General features: G+C 46.9%; 2 protein-coding genes across 7 annotated transcripts in view; one reads left to right on the plus strand and one right to left on the minus strand.

Annotated features, from left to right (window-relative positions):
* The window catches only part of TTI1 (TELO2 interacting protein 1), a 33895-nt gene extending 31971 nt beyond the window's left edge, over positions 1-1924 (minus strand). For 2 of the 3 annotated variants that reach the window (XM_061630758.1, XM_061630760.1), the window contains exon 1: positions 1836-1924. The gene's annotated coding sequence lies outside the window, so the exon portion shown is untranslated. The remainder of the gene's footprint in view (positions 1-1835) is intronic. The other variant, XM_061630759.1, reaches the window with a different exon arrangement.
* Positions 1925-1962: 38 nt separating this feature from the next.
* Positions 1963-19927, plus strand: part of RPRD1B (regulation of nuclear pre-mRNA domain containing 1B) — a 63041-nt gene continuing 45076 nt past the window's right edge. The window contains exons 1-3 of one of the 4 annotated variants that reach the window (XM_061630761.1): positions 1963-2451; positions 14424-14553; positions 16207-16340. In XM_061630761.1, the coding sequence (XP_061486745.1) occupies positions 2301-2451; positions 14424-14553; positions 16207-16340 (415 nt within the window). In that variant the 5' untranslated portion in view covers positions 1963-2300. The remainder of the gene's footprint in view (positions 2452-14423; positions 14554-16206; positions 16341-19927) is intronic. The other 3 variants (XM_061630762.1, XM_061630763.1, XM_061630764.1) reach the window with 3 other exon arrangements.

The raw sequence follows: 19927 nt of genomic DNA on the forward strand, positions 1-19927 counted from the left end.
TACAAAGCTTTCCAGGGCCACAGAGCTCTTGTTGAAAGTCTCAAAGCCCTGCACACCCCGCCCCCAACATTGCTCCACTCAAAGCTGAAAGGGCAGGGGGCTTTTTCAGCATGCAACAGATGACGCAGGAGTCCACGTGGGCAGAGGAATCACTGCCGTACAGAGGCGAGAGTGTTGGGCTTAGATAGGGTGATGGGTTCAAATCTCAGCTCAGCCAAAAATGCTTGCTTGGTGATCTTGGGCCAATCACACTCTCTCAGCCTAACCTACATCACAGGGTTATTGTGTAAGGGTCAAACGGGATAACCCTTGTGTTAATGAGGATGGGTTATAAATACAAGAAGTAAGTAAGGTTGCCATCACTTCTTCACGCCTTGCTGGTAGTAGGGTTACAAGCACTCCCACTTCAGGGTTTCACAAAGTGAGAAGTTACAAACCTATGGCAATCTTCAACAGAAAAGGGGTGACTGCCCCCCCATGGCTATGGGTCTGCAATCTCAGGCTTGAATGGTTTGGAAAAGGGCTAGGGTTGGATGCCCACGGTAGAAAAGTGGTGGTGTGCGTGTCTGTCTCTGGAGGAGCCAAATAAATTATAAAGCTGGATAGGCACAGCATACAAGATCTATAAACTTAATCACTGAGGTAATGGGAGGGGGTGTCACATGTTACATTAAGGGCACAATCTGTGTACCTGTGAAAGGTACATTTGCACAATGATTCAATGAGGGTACAATCTGTGTACACAGTAGCTGAGCTGTACCAATCAAGAAGTGTATACACTTTTGCACACAATGTACAGAGGCAGCTTGTACATTGTTCAGTGCAACATGTGAACAATCCTAACGCATCATTTGAAAGAACATAAAAAGAGCCTGGCTGCTGGATCAGGCCCGAGGGGGCCCATCTACGCCAGCACCCTGTTCTCACAGTGACCAGCCAGATGCCCCAATGGGAAGCCCGCAAGCAGGACCTGAGCGCAAGAGCCATTCTCGCCTCCTGCGGCTATCGGCAACTGGTTTTCAGGTGGCAGAGCATGGCCATCATGGCTAGTAGCCGTTACTAGCCTTATCCTCCATGAACTTGTCTAAAAGAAGATCAAAGGCTTTACAAGAAAAGCGATCCCAGTTGGTGGCCACCCCGCCTCATGTGGGAGCGAATTCCATAGTTTAACTATGCGCTACACAAGGGCTGAGAAGCAACAAAGAGGCGCACAAAGTTCTCCAAAAGTTCGAGAAAAGCTTTCTACAAACAGCCAAGAGTCTTGTGGCCCCTTGAAGACCTGCGGTGCGGCCACGGCTTCTGAGGCTCAGATGTCCGCAGCCGATGCTCCCGCCACATCCGCAGGAAAGCTTCTGGCATCGATACGAAGAAACTGCCCGGCCCCAGGCTGGTCCGCGCAGGCAGCTCAGCACTGCCTGCCCGGACTGGCAGCGGCTCTCCGGGGGTAGGGAGCTGGCGTCGCTCGCCTCCTGCCCGCAAGGACCGTGCTCTACCCACTGCTCCCTCGCCGCGAGGAGGCATCCTGCTCGGTCCTCCTGCACCAGACAGGCGCGCAGAGCGATCCTGTGCACGCTCGCCACGAAGGCGGCCGGCTGGAGTCGACGGGGCTCGCTCCCAGACGGGGGTACGCAAGAGGACAAGACCCCCCCCCGCTGCGCTGGAATTGGTCACCCTGGAATAGACCCCTCGGGGTCCCAGCCCAGCGCCTCTCCCCCCAGCCTCCCCATGACAGGGAGAGGCCTCGCAAGCCCCCTGACCGGCCCCTGGCCCCGCTTCACCTTCTCCAGTCACCCCCTCAGGAGAAAGCGAGGGACTCGCACATGCCGGAAGCATACCTGCCTCTCTGGGTGAGGGAACGAAAAATCTCCCGCAAGCGATCACATCAAGGAGTCGGAGCGAGAAAAGTCTCGCCAGAGCAGCACTGCACATGCGCGGTGGCGAACTACTGCGCACGCGCAGTTCAAGGCCGGCCCACCGGCCGGTCGGAGCGGCGTGCGCATGCGCCCCAAGCGCGGCGGCTTGTTTCCCGGCCGCCTGCCCTTTCGCTAGAAGCGACGGTGTCTCACGCCAGCGAGCGAGCGCGCCTTTCCCGCTCTTTTGTCCCCCTCTGGCCACCCGTAGCATGCTGTCCCTTGACCCGCAGCGGCTCCGGGGTGAAAGGGCGGGCGGCCATTTTGTGGCGGTTGGTCGTCTCTGAGGCGCGGGGGGCCCCCGAGTGGGCGGGCGGCGGGGCCGGGCCGGTCCAACCAGGGCCGGGCACAGCCGAAGCGCGGCGCTCCTCTTCCCCGTCCGCTCCCGCCATGTCCTCGTTCTCGGAGTCGGCGCTGGAGCGGAAGCTGTCGGAGCTGAGCAACTCCCAGCAGAGCGTCCAGACGCTGAGCCTGTGGCTCATCCACCACCGCAAGCACGCCGGGCCCATCGTCACCGTCTGGCACCGCGAGCTCCGTAAGGGTGAGGAGGAGGGAGGAGGGAGGGGGAACGGCAGGAGGGGCGCGCTCTCTCGCACACACGCGCCTCGGTCCGCACAGAGCGCCGCAGCAGGGATGCCAGCATGGCTGAATAGTTGCGTAATCAGAGTGTCGCGCGACTTCCTTCTCTAGAGTACCGGTGGGGTGGCGGCCCTCCAGGTGCCGTTGCGCTCCGAACGCTCATGACTCGCAGCCAGCCTCGCCAGTTGACGGGTGGTGGGAGCGGAAGTCCAGCGACCTCTTGAGGGCCACAGTTTAGCCATAGCCGCCCCTGGTCTGGAGTGACCCTAGGTGGCGGCCACTCTTCTTTCTGGCCCTCGTAGCTCCTGACCTAAAGCGCCCAGCTGCCAAAACAAGAACACTGGGGAGCCCGGGGAGCTCTGTAAAGAGCGTGCTTCTTTATTTATTAGACTATTTCCACACTATGTAATACAGAAAAATGTCTCTAAGCGGTGTACAGAAAATTAAGACGAGCGTTATAAAAATACACAATAAAGACCTTAATACAAATGACTAATATAGACAGATATTAGTTCCTTCTCCTTCTGGCACACCTCCCCGTTCAACACCGCGCATGCCCCGACGCTCACTCAGGACTCCAGGCACCCACCGTGGCTCTCGCCCAGGGCTCATACGTTCACAGATCACCTCCAAAATCTCACAACATAGAGGGCTCCTGGGGTCTGCTGGCGTCATCCTAGTCTCCCACACTAGGTTTGCCTTTATGGACAAGCACTACACCAGATGGAGTTTCCTAGGCTGCCCCATTCAACTGCACTGCCCACACCACAGCACATTTTGTTCGGCTAGCTTCTCAGGGGCCCCAGAACATAAGAACCTAAGAAGAGCCTGCTGGATCAGGCCAGTGGCCCATCTAGTCCAGCATCCTGTTCTCACAGTGGCCAACCAGGTGCCTGGGGGAAGCCCGCAAGCAGGACCCGAGTGCAAGAACACTCTCCCCTCCTCAGGCTTCCGGCAACTGGTTTTCAGAAGCATGCTGCCTCTGACTAGGGTGGCACAGCACAGCCATCATGGCTAGTAGCCATTGATAGCCCTGTCCTCCATGAATTTGTCTAATCTTCTTTTAAAGCCATCCAAGCTGGTGGCCATTACTGCATCTTGTGGGAGCAAATTCCACAGTTTAACTATGCGCTGAGTAAAGAAGTACTTCCTTTTGTCTGTCCTGAATCTTCCAACATTCAGCTTCTTTGAATGTCCACAAGTTCTAGTATTATGAGAGAGGGAGAAGAACTTTTCTCTATCCACTTTCTCAATGCCATGCATAATTTTATACACTTCTATCATGTCTCCTCTGACCCGCCTTTTCTCTAAACTAAAAAGCCCCAAATGCTGCAACCTTTCCTCGTAAGGGAGTCGCTCCATCCCCTTGATCATTCTGGTTGCCCTCTTCTGAACCTTTTCCACTCTAGAATATCCTTTTTGAGATGAGGCGACCAGAACTGTACATAAGAACATAAGAACATAAGAAGAGCCTGCTGGATCAGGCCAGTGGCCCATCTAGTCCAGCATCCTGTTCTCACAGTGGCCAACCAGGTGCCTGGGGGAAGCCCGCAAGCAGGACCCGAGTGCAAGAACACTCTCCCCTCCTGAGGCTTCCGGCAACTGGTTTTCAGAAGCATGCTGCCTCTGACTAGGGTGGCAGAGCACAGCCATCACGGCTAGTAGCCATTGATAGCCCTGTCCTCCATGAATTTGTCTAATCTTCTTTTAAAGCCATCCAAGCTGGTGGCCATTACTGCATCTTGTGAGAGCAAATTCCATAGTTTAACTATGCGCTGAGTAAAGAAGTACTTCCTTTTGTCTGTCCTGAATCTTCCAGCATTCAGCTTCTTTGAATGTCCACGAGTTCTAGTATTATGAGAGAGGGAGAAGAACTTTTCTCTATCCACTTTCTCAATGCCATGCATAATTTTATACACTTCTATCATGTCTCCTCTGACCCGCCTTTTCTCTAAACTAAAAAGCCCCAAATGCTGCAACCTTTCCTCGTAAGGGAGTCGCTCCATCCCCTTGATCATTCTGGTTGCCCTCTTCTGAACCTTTTCCACTCTAGAATATCCTTTTTGAGATGAGGCGACCAGAACTGTACATAAGAACATAAGAACATAAGAAGAGCCTGCTGGATCAGGCCAGTGGCCCATCTAGTCCAGCATCCTGTTCTCACAGTGGCCAACCAGGTGCCTGGGGGAAGCCCGCAAGCAGGACCCGAGTGCAAGAACGCTCTCCCCTCCTGAGGCTTCCGGCAACTGGTTTTCAGAAGCATGCTGCCTCTGACTAGGGTGGCAGAGCACAGCCATCATGGCTAGTAGCCATTGATAGCCCTGTCCTCCATGAATTTGTCTAATCTTCTTTTAAAGCCATCCAAGCTGGTGGCCATTACTGCATCTTGTGAGAGCAAATTCCATAGTTTAACTATGCGCTGAGTAAAGAAGTACTTCCTTTTGTCTGTCCTGAATCTTCCAGCATTCAGCTTCTTTGAATGTCCACGAGTTCTAGTATTATGAGAGAGGGAGAAGAACTTTTCTCTATCCACTTTCTCAATGCCATGCATAATTTTATACACTTCTATCATGTCTCCTCTGACCCGCCTTTTCTCTAAACGAAAAAGCCCCAAATGCTGCAACCTTTCCTCGTAAGGGAGTCGCTCCATCCCCTTGATCATTCTGGTTGCCCTCTTCTGAACCTTTTCCACTCTAGAATATCCTTTTTGAGATGAGGCGACCAGAACTGTACATAAGAACATAAGAACATAAGAAGAGCCTGCTGGATCAGGCCAGTGGCCCATCTAGTCCAGCATCCTGTTCTCACAGTGGCCAACCAGGTGCCTGGGGGAAGCCCGCAAGCAGGACCCGAGTGCAAGAACGCTCTCCCCTCCTGAGGCTTCCGGCAACTGGTTTTCAGAAGCATGCTGCCTCTGACTAGGGTGGCAGAGCACAGCCATCATGGCTAGTAGCCATTGATAGCCCTGTCCTCCATGAATTTGTCTAATCTTCTTTTAAAGCCATCCAAGCTGGTGGCCATTACTGCATCTTGTGAGAGCAAATTCCATAGTTTAACTATGCGCTGAGTAAAGAAGTACTTCCTTTTGTCTGTCCTGAATCTTCCAGCATTCAGCTTCTTTGAATGTCCACGAGTTCTAGTATTATGAGAGAGGGAGAAGAACTTTTCTCTATCCACTTTCTCAATGCCATGCATAATTTTATACACTTCTATCATGTCTCCTCTGACCCGCCTTTTCTCTAAACGAAAAAGCCCCAAATGCTGCAACCTTTCCTCGTAAGGGAGTCGCTCCATCCCCTTGATCATTCTGGTTGCCCTCTTCTGAACCTTTTCCACTCTAGAATATCCTTTTTGAGATGAGGCGACCAGAACTGTACATAAGAACATAAGAACATAAGAAGAGCCTGCTGGATCAGGCCAGTGGCCCATCTAGTCCAGCATCCTGTTCTCACAGTGGCCAACCAGGTGCCTGGGGGAAGCCCGCAAGCAGGACCCGAGTGCAAGAACACTCTCCCCTCCTCAGGCTTCCGGCAACTGGTTTTCAGAAGCATGCTGCCTCTGACTAGGGTGGCAGAGCACAGCCATCATGGCTAGTAGCCATTGATAGCCCTGTCCTCCATGAATTTGTCTGATCTTCTTTTAAAGCCGTCCAAGCTGGTGGCCATTACTGCATCTTGTGGGGTTTGCTTATCAGCACTCAAAAGAGAGGATGTTGAAGCTGAAACGTTTGAATTGTCTTGTAGGGAGCAAAATCAGAAGAGAAAGAAGACATTTTTAAGTTAGCACATTTGTGCTTAAATGGGTGTCATGTGACTAGAGATGTGCAGAAAAATGGGAATAAAACAGAACCTGGAGGAAAAAACAGAAAAATGGGAGGAACTCCCCCCCCCTCATTTTTGTTTTCCCCCCAGGGCTTCGTATATCTGTGCATGACATACGGCAGAGTGTAAAATCCAAGTAAAGTAGTTGTTTCATTTGATTAAGAGGATAGATTACACATGATGTAGGGTGGAGTAAGCAGGGTCATACTGTGGTAGGTGTCTTCATTACAGTGTTGTTCCCAGAATTACCATTATATTCATTCTTTAATAAAGGCGGGGTCTCCACTGTATTTCACAAAAGCGCCCTTAAAGAGTGGAATATTTCACTCTCAAACTCCATTCTGTGAGTGTGCAAAAGTGTACAAAGGAGCAATTATTACATATTTGAGGTGCCGGAGTGGAAAGTACTTAGCTTTCACAAGTCGTGGCATCCAGTTTTCACCAATCCCCTCTGCCTGTCCAGGTCTGTATCCTGAAGGATCTCCCAACCCTCAGGATTAGCTATTCAAGGGCAGGGGATTGAGTGTGTAGGAGGGATCTTTGAAAATTGAGTATCCTGCCTTGCAGGATACTTTGAACAGAAACGAAATGAGCGGTCTGATTTTATTTCTTTTTTAAAAAAAATGCAAATGGTGCTGAGTAGATGTCTGAACAACTCTCATTAGGTGATGGATTGCTCTTCTTGGGCAAGGTACTTGACTGGATTGTGGCTGTACAGGCTCTTTTGGATGAAACCGATTTTCCAGATTGGAGTCTGGTTTTGGCACAGGAACCACCTTGGTTGCCCTCCTTCATGACCTGTGCTGGGGGCGGGGGAGAGAGAGAGAGAGAGCTGGGGAGTGCAGCCCTGCTATTTATCTTGCCCCCTTGGTAGCTTTCGATCCCATTGATCAGGAATCCTTCTGGATCACCTATGTGAGTTGGGAGCTGAGCGTATGGTGGTTCCATTCCTGTTTACAGGGCTGGTATCAGGAGTTAGTGCTGGGGACTGCCACTCCCATGCTCCTAATATCCATCTGAAGCCAGTGGGAAAGGTAACTCCGTGATTGTGGATCAGACACGCTAATGACATACAACCATGTTTCTCTCTGTCATTGAATGGTGTGAGGTGAGGGAAGTGCTGAATTCAATCCTGATAAGGTGGAGGTACTGTGGGTGGACTGTTAACTTATGTAGGGAGATGCTGTTCTGTCTGTTCTGGATTGGGATTCATCCCTCTGAAGGGACAGGTTCACAGCTGAGGGCGACACTTTGATCCAGCTTTCCACTTGAGGTGCAGGGGTCCCACGTGGCCCCAAGTTGTTGTTTTCCAGCTTAGGCTGATGTGTTGGCTGCAACTATGGTTGGGCAGAGATGGTCTGGTTACAGGGATTCATGCTCTGGTAATGACCTTTTTTTTGACTACCACAATGCCAGTACTATTCAATATCAGTCCAACTCAGAGTAAACCTTTTGAAGTTAATAAACATGACCAATTTAGAGTCATTCATTTCAATGGGTGTACTCTGAGTAGGACTTAGGTGACAGCAACCTGTGGGAATGTAAGCAGCACCTTTCTAGAAAGGCATTGTTAGTCCATCCACTCAGTGTCATCCACAGTGTCTGGCAATGGCTTTCTGGGGTTTCAAGTAAGAGTCTCCCAACCCTGCCTAGAGATGCTGTGAATTGAACCTGGGACCTTCTGCATGCAAGGCAGATGCTCTGCCACGGAGCAACAGCCCTTTCCTTGTGGGTATGTGTTGTGTGTGGGGCTGCCCTTAAAGGCACTTTGGAAACTGCAACATGTTCAGAACATGGCTGCTGGACTTCTGACTGAGGCGTTCCATTGGGAACATAACTTACCAGATGTGAAAAGGTTTCACTGGTTACTTGTTGGTGTCCCAACCCAATTCAAGGTGATGGTTCTGATCTTAAAAGCCTTGCATGCCTTTAGACTCAGGTACCCAAATGGGATGGGGAACCTGTGATTCTCCAGATGTTGCTGGACTGCACTTCCCCTCTTCCCTGATCACTGACTGTGCTGAGCTGGAGTTCCAACAACTGAGGGCACCAGGTTTCTCATCCCAGCCCTAAGGGAAACTTCCACATCAGCCTCCCTGGATCTTAATTCTCTCTCTCTCCCCCCCCCCCCCACGAGCTTTTAGAGCTCCTCCTAAGACTGGTTGTACCATGGTGTTGCTTTTCTGTTCCTTCAAAGTTTCACTTCTGACATAATGTCCACCAATTTATCATCTACCAAGTTGTTCCGGGATGTGTATCTGCCAAACAGAGGACCTTGACAAAGGACCTGTTGGATAAATATAAGAACTTGCACCATGTGGTATGGCTACATTTCCCCTGGCAGGTGCCAGGGCTCCATTTTGTCCACGCTGGAGATCATGTTCTCCCCCCTTACGAGGAAGATATGCCACCATCCATGTTGTTGTTATTATGTGCCTTCAAGTTGATTACGACTTATGGCGACCCGATGAATCAGTGACCTCTGAAAGCATCTGTCATGAGCCACCCTGTTCAGATCTTGTAAGTTCAGGTCTGTGGCTTCCTTTATGGAATCAATCCTCTTTTTTTACTCCCTTCTGTTTTTCCCAGCATTATTGTCTTTTCTAGGGAATCATGTCTTCTCATGATGTGTCCAAAGTAGGATAACCTCAGTTTCATCATTTTAGCTTCTAGTGACAGTTCTGGTTTAATTTGTTCTAACACCCAGTTTGTCTTTTTTGCAGTCCATGGTATGCTCAAAGCTCTCCTCCAACACCACATTTCAAAGGAGTTGATTTTTCTCTTATCCGCTTTTTCCACTGTCCAACTTTCACATATCCATACATATATATCCATACATAGAGATTGGGAATACCATGGTCTGAATGATCCTGACTTTAGTGTTCAGTGATACATCTTTGCATTTGAGGACCTTTTCTAGTTCTCAGCTGCCCTCCCCAGTCCTAGCCGCCTTCTGATTTCTTGACTATTGTCTCCATTTTGGTTAATGACTGTGCCGAGGTATTAATAATCCTTGACAAGTTCAATGTCCTCATAAACCTTCTGTTGCCATTACTTTAGTCTTTTTGACATTCAGCTGTAGTCCTGCTTTTGTGCTTTCCTCTTTAACTTTCATCAGCATTCGTTTCAAATCATTATTGGTTTCTGCTAGTAGTATGGTATCGTCTGCATATGTTATAATTATTGATATTTCTCCCTCCAGATTTCACACCTTCATCTTGGTCCAATCCCACTTTCCGTATGATATGTTCTGCATATAGATTAAATAAATAGGGTGATAAAATACACCCTTGTCTCACACCCTTTCCGATTGGGAACCAGTCGGTTTCTCCATGTTCTGTCCTTACAGTAGCCTCTTGTCCAGAGTATAGGTTGTGCATCAGGACAATCAGATGCTGTGGCACCCCCATTTCTTTTAAAGCATTCCATAGTTTTTCATGGTCTACACGGTCAAAGGCTTTGCTGTAATCTATAAAGCACAGGGTGATTTCCTTCTGAAATTCCTTGCTCCGTTCCATTATCCAACATATGTTTGCGATATGATCTCTGGTGCCTCTTCCCTTTCTAAATCCAGCTTGGACATCTGGCATTTCTCGCTCCCTATATGGTAAGAGCCTTTGTTGTAGAATCTAGAGCATTACTTTACTTGCATGGGATATTAAGGCAATAGTTCGATAATTACTGCATTCCCTGGGATCCCCTTTCTTTGGAATTGTGATATATATTGAACACTTCCAGTCTGTGGGCCATTGTTTAGTTTTCCATATTTCTTGACAGATTTTAGTCAAAATTTGGACAGATTGAGTCTCAGTAGCTTGTAGCAACTCAGTTGGTATGCCATCTATTCCTGGTAATTTGTTTCTTCCAAGTATCTTAAGAGCAGCTTTCACCTCACATTCTAAGATTTCTGGTTCTTCATCATATGGTTCCTCCGTGAATGAATCTTTCATCCTGGCATCTCTTTTATAGAGTTCTTCAGTGTATTGCTTCCATCTTCCTTTTATTTCATCTCAGTCAGTCAGTGTGTTCCCTTGTTGATTATTCAACATCCCTACTCTTGGTTTAAATTTCCCTTTCATTTCTCTAATCTTTTGGAATAGGACTCTTCCCTTTTTGTTGTCCTCTTCTATTTCTATACAATAACTAATCGCTGTATTGTTGCATTCAGGGTTCTAACCGTGTTTCTATCTAATTTTGCTTTTGCTTTCCTTCTCTCTTTAACCATTTTAAGAGTTTCTTCAGTCTTCTATTAAGGTCTTTCGCTCTTTTTAATGAGAGGTATTGTCTTTTTGCATTCTTCCCTGATAATGTCTCTGACTTCACTCCATAATTCTTCTGGTTCTTTGTCAACTAAGTTGAAAGCCTCAAACCTGAACCTTATTTGATCTTTATATTCTTCTGGGATGTTATTTAAATTGTATTTTGGCATTATGATTGCTTTGTTGGTCTTCTTTAGCTTTACTCTGATTTTCGATACTATCAGTTCATGATCTCTACCACAGTCTGCTCCTGGTCTTGTTTTCATAGAAAGTATGGAACTTCTCCATCTTCTGCTACCAATTATATAATCAATTTGATTCCTATATTGGCCATTTGGTGATATCCACGTGTACATTCATCTTTTCGGTCGCTCAAAAAATTGTTTGTGAGAAACAAATCATTGGCTTCACAGAATTCGATAAGTCTTTCTCCTGCTTCATTTTTGTCTCCTAAGCCCCATTTTCCCACAATTCCTAGTTCTTCTCTGTTCCCTACTTTTGCATTCAAATCCCCTATGATTATCAGCACATCTTGTTTTGGTGTGTGATCAATTTCTTCCTGTACTTCTGTGTAAAATCTCTCCAATTCCTCTGCTTCTGCATTTGATGTTGGAGCATAGACTTGGATGATGGTAATGTTATTAGGTTTCCTGTTTAATCTCATTGATATCACTCACTCAGATCTTGCAATTAGCTCCTAATTGCTTTTGCTACATCACCTCACTATTAAAGCAATGCTGCTGCTTCTAAATTTCTCATTTCCTGCATAAAATATTTTGTAGTTGCCTGATTGAAAATGCCCCATTCCTCTCCATTTGAATTCACTCACGGCAAGTATTGTAATGTTAATATGTTCCATTTCTTGCTTGACAGATTCTAACTTTCCCTGGTTCATGCTTCTCACATTCCATGTTCCTATCGTGTGCGTTGTACAACTCCGGACTCGCCTTTCGCATCTGTGCGCATCAGCCTCTGGGCTTCCTTTCGGCTTTGACCCAGCTGTGTCATTAGTTACAGCACTACTTGTCCTTTGTTCTTCCCCAGTAGCTTGGTGAGTGCCTTCTGACCTGGGGGGTCTCATCTTCCAGCATTATCTCATGTTGCATTTTGGATACTCTGTTCATGGGGTTTTCGTGGTCAGAGGTATTCAGAGGTGGTTTACCATTGCCTTCCTCTGAGTCTGGATGCATCTTAGTCTGGTGTCTCAGCTTTGACCATTCTGCCGTGGGTGCCCCTGCTAGGAGTCTAGCCTTTTGGTCTAGACTCCTGACGGCATTGCTCTCAGCTTCTTCGACACTCTCAAACCCCCTCACCACGTTAAGGTGTGCATCCTAGAGGGGGCACCATCCATGACAGTATAGAAGATAGGTGTTGTCCTCAGTGGAGGGACTGTGGCATTCTGCAGATGTTGAAAGGCACTATTTCCTTAGTCCTGTGTAAATCCTGACTTTGGAAAGGGAGAAAGTGTTTAAACATTGCTTCCCTACCAAGGCTAAAAGTCATCGGGTACCACTGATGAGTCTGTGTCTTTGCCCAGAACATCTGCCGAAAACTAAATTGTTAAATTCTTGAATTGCTGGGAACGGTGTGGACAGTATGTCCTATTGTTCTCCGGTGCACAGAATGTTCTATTGTTCCATATTCAACTTCAAAGGCTGCGTGTTTCTTGATCCTGTTCTGCTAGTTCTAAATTTAATGTTTAATGTTTAACATTCGAACTGATTGTTAACAAGTAGTGATTCTGGAATCAGGAAAGTCAGAAAAAGATACCTTGTTTCCATCCTAAATTTGTAGTTCTCGTCTCAGGTAGCCGGAGGACTTCCAGCAGTGTGCAATTTATTTCTGTTCCCCCACTCTCACCGTCTTGCAACTGGTTACCACACCTTAGGGTGATTTCTTGCTTCTGCAATTAGAGTCTAATACATAAGGGTAGAGTTTTGTTTTTAAGAGTTTCAAATGTGCTGATTGATGTCAGTTACTGGTATAGTCACTCTGAACTTATTGAGCTATTCGAGACTAATGAAACATCATGTATCTTCGCTTTTCCTTCTCTTCCTTTTTCTGTATATTTATATGGAAATATTTTTCTGTAAACTGGCAAAGAAAAGAAATTATAAAACTTTGAAATGGGGAGTGGGGAAAACTTGCAGCCACACTTGAATAAAGATTGTGTGTCATGTATTTTTGAAAGCATCTAGCAGGTTATATATGTAGGTATTCAGTTTGTTAACTGGCCCTTAGTTAGGATTCCAGGCAAGTTCTGTGTTTTGAAACAAACGAGTCAAGTTAGCATTGAGTGGAACTTGCTGGCACAGAGAAGCCTTGTGTGGCTGGCTGTGATGATCTTGAAGCCGAGACCCAAGAAAAGCATTCTGCAGCTCTTCCAGGGGGTTGAGGTTAGTAGCTAAAGTGCCTGTGTCAGGCACACTCTTGTCTTAGTTTGGTATGATGCTGCTAGGCTGTGTTGTTGTTTAATCTGAACTTTGATATTGTGGCCTGTCAAGTCTGAGCAGTGTGTGACATGCTTGGATGAAAGAGTTTGTAGAATTGCACAATCTTTTAGCATTAGCACTGTTTTGCCTGGGTCTGCCTCTTTCCCTGAGTCTTCACTGGGTTACACCATAGCCGTTTGCTTCCGTTTTTAAGGCTTTTTACAAATAAAAGTCAAATGTATTGGCTTTTATGATGGGAAATATTTGGGAAATAATATGTGATGGGAAATAGTTACCAGAGAAACAGGACAATACAGCCAAACAGTTATCACATTTCAACCAGAGTCGTGTGAATTACAATGAGCACTAACTGCAAGTGCTGATAGTGTAAAGGGAGGCTTTTCTTGGAAGCTGGGTTTTCTTTTCTTTCCCTTCTGCTCTCTAGAGCTGCTTTCCTCCACAAGTCTGGGAGAGCCCAAGTCTTGTCCAGAGACAGCAGAATTCTCTGGAATTTGTTAAGTTAGGCACTGTACCAAACTATGGTTTAAAATGCTCAGGGAGGGGTTGGTATAATCTCTCCACGGAGAGTGTCTCCTTTTGTATTGGGCAAGGGTGAGCTGAGCAGAGCTTTATTTCAGAAGGGAGGGGGTATATGATAGTATTGTGCCTGTTGCCTTACCCAGAAAGCACAGAGAAGGTAAGCACATGTCCACCCAGCTCATCTGGTGTTGCCCTTTTAAGCGACTTCACAGCTTGGGACCTTGGTCCTTGAAGAGTTGCCCCTTCCCATCTGCACCAGCTGAGACTCCGTGCTCTTCACGCGATGCCCTTCTCTGAGTGCCCCTGCCCAGTGATGCTCTTCAGTGCGAGGTTCTGAGAGGAAGGGCTTCTTCCTCAGTGGCCCGTCTGTTACAGAATGTCCTTTCTGGGAAAGTCAACCAGGCAAAGGCCCTTTTAACTTTCTTAAGCTTTTAGCTTTGCTAGTTGTTATTTATTTGTTTCTGATTGTGCTTATAAATAACATAAATAAAGATTTCCCCTTCCGTCTCTTAAACCTTTTCTTTTCAAACGTGTGACTTGAAGTAGGCTAGTTGAGCACTGTTTAACTGGGAAGCTACTGAGGCTAGCCACAGGCATCTTCAGGAATAAAACATGGCCTTGGGATGGAAGGAAATAAGTGCCCAATAAACCATCAAGTTAGCCTTTCATGTGCCACAGGACCCTTTTTCTTCTTGTGCAACAGCAGTCCCTTCTGGATTTAGAGTATCACTTCTGGCTTAAGAGAAGGGAGCATGAAATGGGAACTTCGCTCTTGTTCATGATGTCAGCCTCAAGGAGGCTGAGAAACTGAATGAAAAGGATTGAAGGGTGGCTTCAGAGCTGAACGTGCCATGCAGATATTTTTTTCTTCTATTTTACTAGCAAAGTCAAGTCGGAAACTGACTTTTCTATACTTGGCAAACGACGTCATCCAGAACAGTAAAAGGAAGGGACCTGAGTTTACAAGAGAATTTGAATCAGTTCTCGTGGATGCTTTTTCACATGTTGCCAGGTAGGTATCATAACCTTTTCTGATGCCTCTATACTTTGGCAATCTCTAGGCTGGATTACTGCAATGCATTATACATGGGGCTGCCTTTGAAGACAGTTTGGAAACTTCATTTAATCAAGAATGCAGCAGTTAGACTGTTAACAAAAACAGCGAGGTGTGAACATATAAATAACACTGGTTTTGGCCTGACTGCACTAGCTGCCGGTTAGTTCCTGGGCTCAATTTAAAGTGCTGGTCTTGACCTTTAAAGCCCTGTAGCACCCCAATACCTGAAGAACTGCTCTGTTCAGATGCTGCAATTATCATCCAAGGTTCTTCTCTGTGTCTCACCTCCAAAAGAAGTTTGAAAGGTGATGACCAGAGAATGGGCCTTCTTTGTAATAGCCCTCTGTCTTTGGAACTCTCTCCCTAGGGAGGCACACCTGTCACCAATTTTACTATCATTGCAGCGCAAAGTGAATCCTTTTTATTTTTCTGGGCAAATGGGCAGCTTTAATGATGCTGCTGTTAACCATTGCTCAGTCTGGACTTCCCTAGACACCCCTCTGTAGTGACCCATTCTCACAAAAGCCTGGCTCACGTGACTGTCTTTCCAGGGGAGGTGGCGATCAGTCATGTGAACAGGATTGTGGAGTGCCCAGTCTTGCCTTCTTTGAGGTGTCTAGTGGAGGGAAGGCCATGTGAGAAGGGGGTGGGGAGAAGAGAATGCGTTAGGATTGAAGGAGAACATTGGAATCTCCTCCATATATTGGACTCCATGAGCTGAAACGGCTGTGGGCCTGCAGTCTTTATACAACTGCCACAAAACCCTGAAGGGGATTGCTTAATACACAGTTGCTTTGTCCTTTCTGGGATTTAACTGGACACTGTATTTGATCTTTTTGTGCAGCATAAATGTTCTTTTCAGATTGCAGCAAAACTAACTTCCCTTTGATTGGTTGTTTGAAGAGTTATAACTGTAGCAGACACGTTACCAGTTGGAGTATTCCCTGCTGAAATTTCAGCTTGTTTCTGTCAGACCCTGAGTTGGCAGCCTTGTACAATTGCTAGTTATTCCACGTTGCCTTTGCTCTGTCTGAACACCATTTTTAGTGAGGTCAGCTTCTCAAATGTTACGGATTTATCAGATTTTTTTTTCCAGATTGCCTTTCTGCTTGACTCGCTTCATCCGTCATTGGGTGACTGTTCTCTGTCTGTGAGGCAAGCTGCAAATGAGCAGCTACTTGTCATTTCCTGGCACACAATATGTTATCAGCTACTTAAAGGCTGTGGTGCTATTTAGAGAAGACCTTAGTCTGCAAGCTGATTATATCTAGAACACACAGAGGAATAAGTGAGCAAATGTGTTCTGGATAACTCTATACTTAATTGTATATGTAGCAGATGACTAGATACTCCTTTTAGTTTGAACCAGCATATTTTAAATTTGGATGTCTGCAGCTGGCATAAAATAAACATCTTTCTTGGAAAGGCTGAGCTGGTTCAGCTCAGTTTCATCCCTGCTTTGCCTCTGATCATGTCTATCCTTAAACGTTTTATTTGGGAGGGAAGAAGTGGGGGGAGGTTCTCTGCCACTCTGCCCCGACAGTCCCTCTTTCCTTTGTGTGCTCCCTTTTAACCTCCTTCTGACATTCTAAATCTCTGACCCTCCAGAGAGGCAGATGAGGGCTGCAAAAAACCCTTGGAGCGATTGCTGAACATCTGGCAAGAGAGGAGCGTGTATGGCAGTGAATTCATACAGCAGCTGAAATTGTCTATGGAAGACTCCAATAGCCCCCAACCCAAAGGTAAAAATACGTTTCTTTTTCAAAACGTCTTTGACTTGGTGATTGAGCCATTACGACATGGTAGGTTGCTCAGTAACACAGTAGGGTATATGGATGGGTGGGGAGCCTGTGGCCCTCCCAGTGTTGATGGGCTAGGACTCCCATCATCTTGAGTTGTTTGGCCATGCTGGCTGGAGCTGATGGGAGGTGCAGTTCAAAAACAGCTGGTTTATGGCAGCTTCAACTCAAGCGCTTGGCACTCAGGGGCCCTGCATGGTTACCACTGAACTGGTGACAGCCTTCCCATCTGTACATTGTAGGCACTTGTGTTTTGTGTTCAGATTCTGTGTTAAGTTGTGTTGGCAGTGTTAAACAATATCATAGAATCACAGAGTTGGAAGGGGCCTATAAGGCCATCCAGTCCAACCCCCTGCTCAATGCAGGAATCCAACTTAAAGCATTCCCGACAGGTGACTGTCCAGCTGCCTCTTGAAGGCCTCCAGTGTTGGAGAGCCCACCACCTCCCAAGGTCATGGGTTCCATTGTCGTACTGCTCTAACAGTTAGGAAGTTTTTCCTGATGTTCAGTTGAAATCTGGCTTCCTGCAACTTGAGCCCACTATTCCTGCTCTCTGGGATGATTGAGAAGAGATCCTGGCCCTCCTCTGTGTGGCAGCCTTTCACGTACTTGAAGAGTGATATACGTTCTGTCAGTCTTCCCTTCTCAAGACTAAACATGCCCAGTTCTTTAAGTCTTTCCTCATAGGGCTTTGTTTCCAGTCCCCTAATCATCCTCGTTGCCATTCTCTGAACCCGTTCCAGTTTGTCTCCATCCTTCTTAAAGTGTGATGTTCAGAACTGGACACAGTACTCAAGATGAAGCCTAACCAGTGCCAAATAGAGGGGAACCAATACTTCAAGCGATTTGGGAGCGATACTTCTGTTAATTCAGCCTAAAATAGCATTTGCCTTTTTTGCAGCCACATGGCACTGTTGGCTCATGTTCAGCTTGTGATCAGTAACAATCCCTTCTCTCATGTAATATTACTGAGCCAAGTATTCCCCATCTTATAATTGTGCATTTGGTTTCTTTTTCCTAAGTGTAGAACTTTGCATTTATCCCTGTTAAATTTCATTCTGTTATTTTCAGCCCAATTCTCCAGCTTATCAAGATCACTTTGAATTTCGTTTCTGTTTTCCAAGGTATTAGCTATCGCTCCCAATTTTGTATCCTGCACCTTCTCATCCAAGTCATTAATGAAAATGTTGAAGAGCTCTGGGCCCAGGACCGAGCCCTGCGGTACCTCAGTCATTACCTCCCCCAAGTTTGAGAAGGAACCACTGATAAGCACTCTTTGAGTACAATTCTGTAGCCAACTGTGGATCCACCTAATAGTTGTTCCATCCATCCCACATTCTGCTAGCTTGCTAATCAGAATATCATGGGGCACTTTGTCAAAAGCTTTGCTGAAGTTGAGATATATTATGTCCACAGCATTCCCACAGTCTACCAGGGAGGCTACCCAATCAAAAAAATGAGATTAGTCTGGCAGGATTTGTTCTTGATGAATCCATGTTGGCTTCTAGTAATCACTGCATCCCAGGCTGCCTTTGGGAATCTCAGAGTTGGGTAGAGCCACCCCACGTGGTTTCCTAGGTCCTGACAGGCAACAGCCAGAACTGCAGGAGGCTGCCTTGCACCAGGTCAGGCTGTCTGTCCATTCCGCCCTGTATTGCCTCCTCCGACTTGCAGCATCTCAGGCAGAGATCTTTCCCATCAGCTGCTATCTGAACCTTTTAATATGTAGGGAATCTGTGCCCCTCCCAAAAGCTGTTGGATGACAAAGCCCACCATCATCCCTGAAGGTTGGCCCTGCTTTCTAACTGAGGAGTGAACCTGTGTCCTTCAACATGTGACGCATCTGCTCTTCCACTGAGCGGTGGCTGCTCCCCAGTCATAAGTACCTTAAGGCTGTTGTCCGCTTTAAAGGTAGTCTTGCTGGTAAAAAAGCTCTGGGAATGAAGGGGCCATGGAGCTCTCTCTCCCAGTAGCTTGCAATTTTCTCCTTTTGGGTGCAGGTCGTGACTCTCCATTTATTCTTAACCTATCTGCTACCACAGTAGCAGTAAAGGCTGTCATTGTGTTCTAGAGCACTCTTAATGATTATTTGTCTGTATTTGATAATGCCATCAGTGTCCATGATGCTTTCAGGCTCCCCCAATCTGGTGCCCTCCAGGTGCTTTGGACTACAGCTCCCATCAGCCCCAGCCAGCAGAGGGATGCATGGCTAGGAATGGGTTTACAAGGGAGTAATACAAGCAAATGCACTTGCGTGTGTCTAGGTTTCTTTTCAGCTGTGGCTGAGAACAGAGGGGTTAAGCCAGTCATGTTTGTTGGGAGGATGGGAGTTGTGGTCCAAATATCTGGAGGCACCAGGGTTGCAGAAGGTTGGTTAAGCCCTGAGTCTTTGTAGATGTCTGTCTTTGAACTGAGAGTGGCTTTTGAGCCAGACATGACTGTTTGGGCCATTGGGAACTTTTCCGTATCATTCATTTTTCCTCTTAATAGATTAGCACCATTTTAGCTGTCATCCTGAGACCAGAGCAGGAGGATGTGATGTCCCACTAGCTTTGAAATCTGGCATATTTTCTCCTGTGATATATACTAGAGTGTGAGCAGGTCATTGCCCAAAGCATTCTTCCCGGCAAGTAGGATGTGAGACAGCTTCATCTACTCTTTCCATTTGTTACAAGCTTTAACACACTCTTGGTTTTGAATGCCATGGTACTTGAAAGGGGTGCTTGGGACAGGTGCTCTTAGCACGGCTGCCTTTCCTCGGGTTCTTAGCAGGAAAATCTGGCTAGGCTAAGAAAAGGAGGATGCCAGTGTCACGAGGCTTTAATTTGTGCTCTGGAAGCCAGTCAGAAACACCTGACCCCTTTGTCAGTGGCGGCAGCAAATGCTTTCTGACCAGCTTGTATTTCATCTTCCTCTTGGTGCTGCCAGAAGCAGCTTTCCTTCCAGGCATGATTTCTGAGGGTGTGTCAAACAGCCCTTACCCTCCAGCCCTTTACCATCTGTGCCCAGGTTCCTACTACAAAAACATGCCTGTAGTTCTGTGAGTGGGGGAGGGGAGCTGCTCTTGGGCAAATCTGAGTTTTTGTCCAAAAAATACTAGCCAATAATCACTGACACTCTCTAAATGTTTTCTGAAAGGCCTTTAGCAGCTGGCCTTCGCTCTCTGAGGATGAAGGGGTTTCTGGGTATTCCCTCTTGGTCTCTGCCTGCCTTCTCTGCAGAAGAAGAAGGCAAAGGAAGCCAGTGTCCCTGCCCTGAGACCACCCCAGGCTGGGTGTCCAGCAATTCTGCCTCCATAGGGCTTGTTCTGGGAAGGGACTACTGAAGGGAAGAGGGAAGCCCTCCTCTTTCTTCCTTGGTGCCTCCTATTGCCATATAGAACTTGTGCAAGGGATACTTTTTTGGAGGGGGGAATGCATAGGTTTTTTTGACATGAAAGCTAAATTCAGTGCATGGTGGGAAGGTGCATGCAAATGGAAAGCTTTGAAGTGGGTCGTTTCTGATTAAAGGCCAGCAGGCTGAGGTTAGTG

This window comes from Rhineura floridana, chromosome 6, assembly GCF_030035675.1.
Source record: "Rhineura floridana isolate rRhiFlo1 chromosome 6, rRhiFlo1.hap2, whole genome shotgun sequence".
Classification (NCBI taxonomy): domain Eukaryota; kingdom Metazoa; phylum Chordata; class Lepidosauria; order Squamata; family Rhineuridae; genus Rhineura; species Rhineura floridana.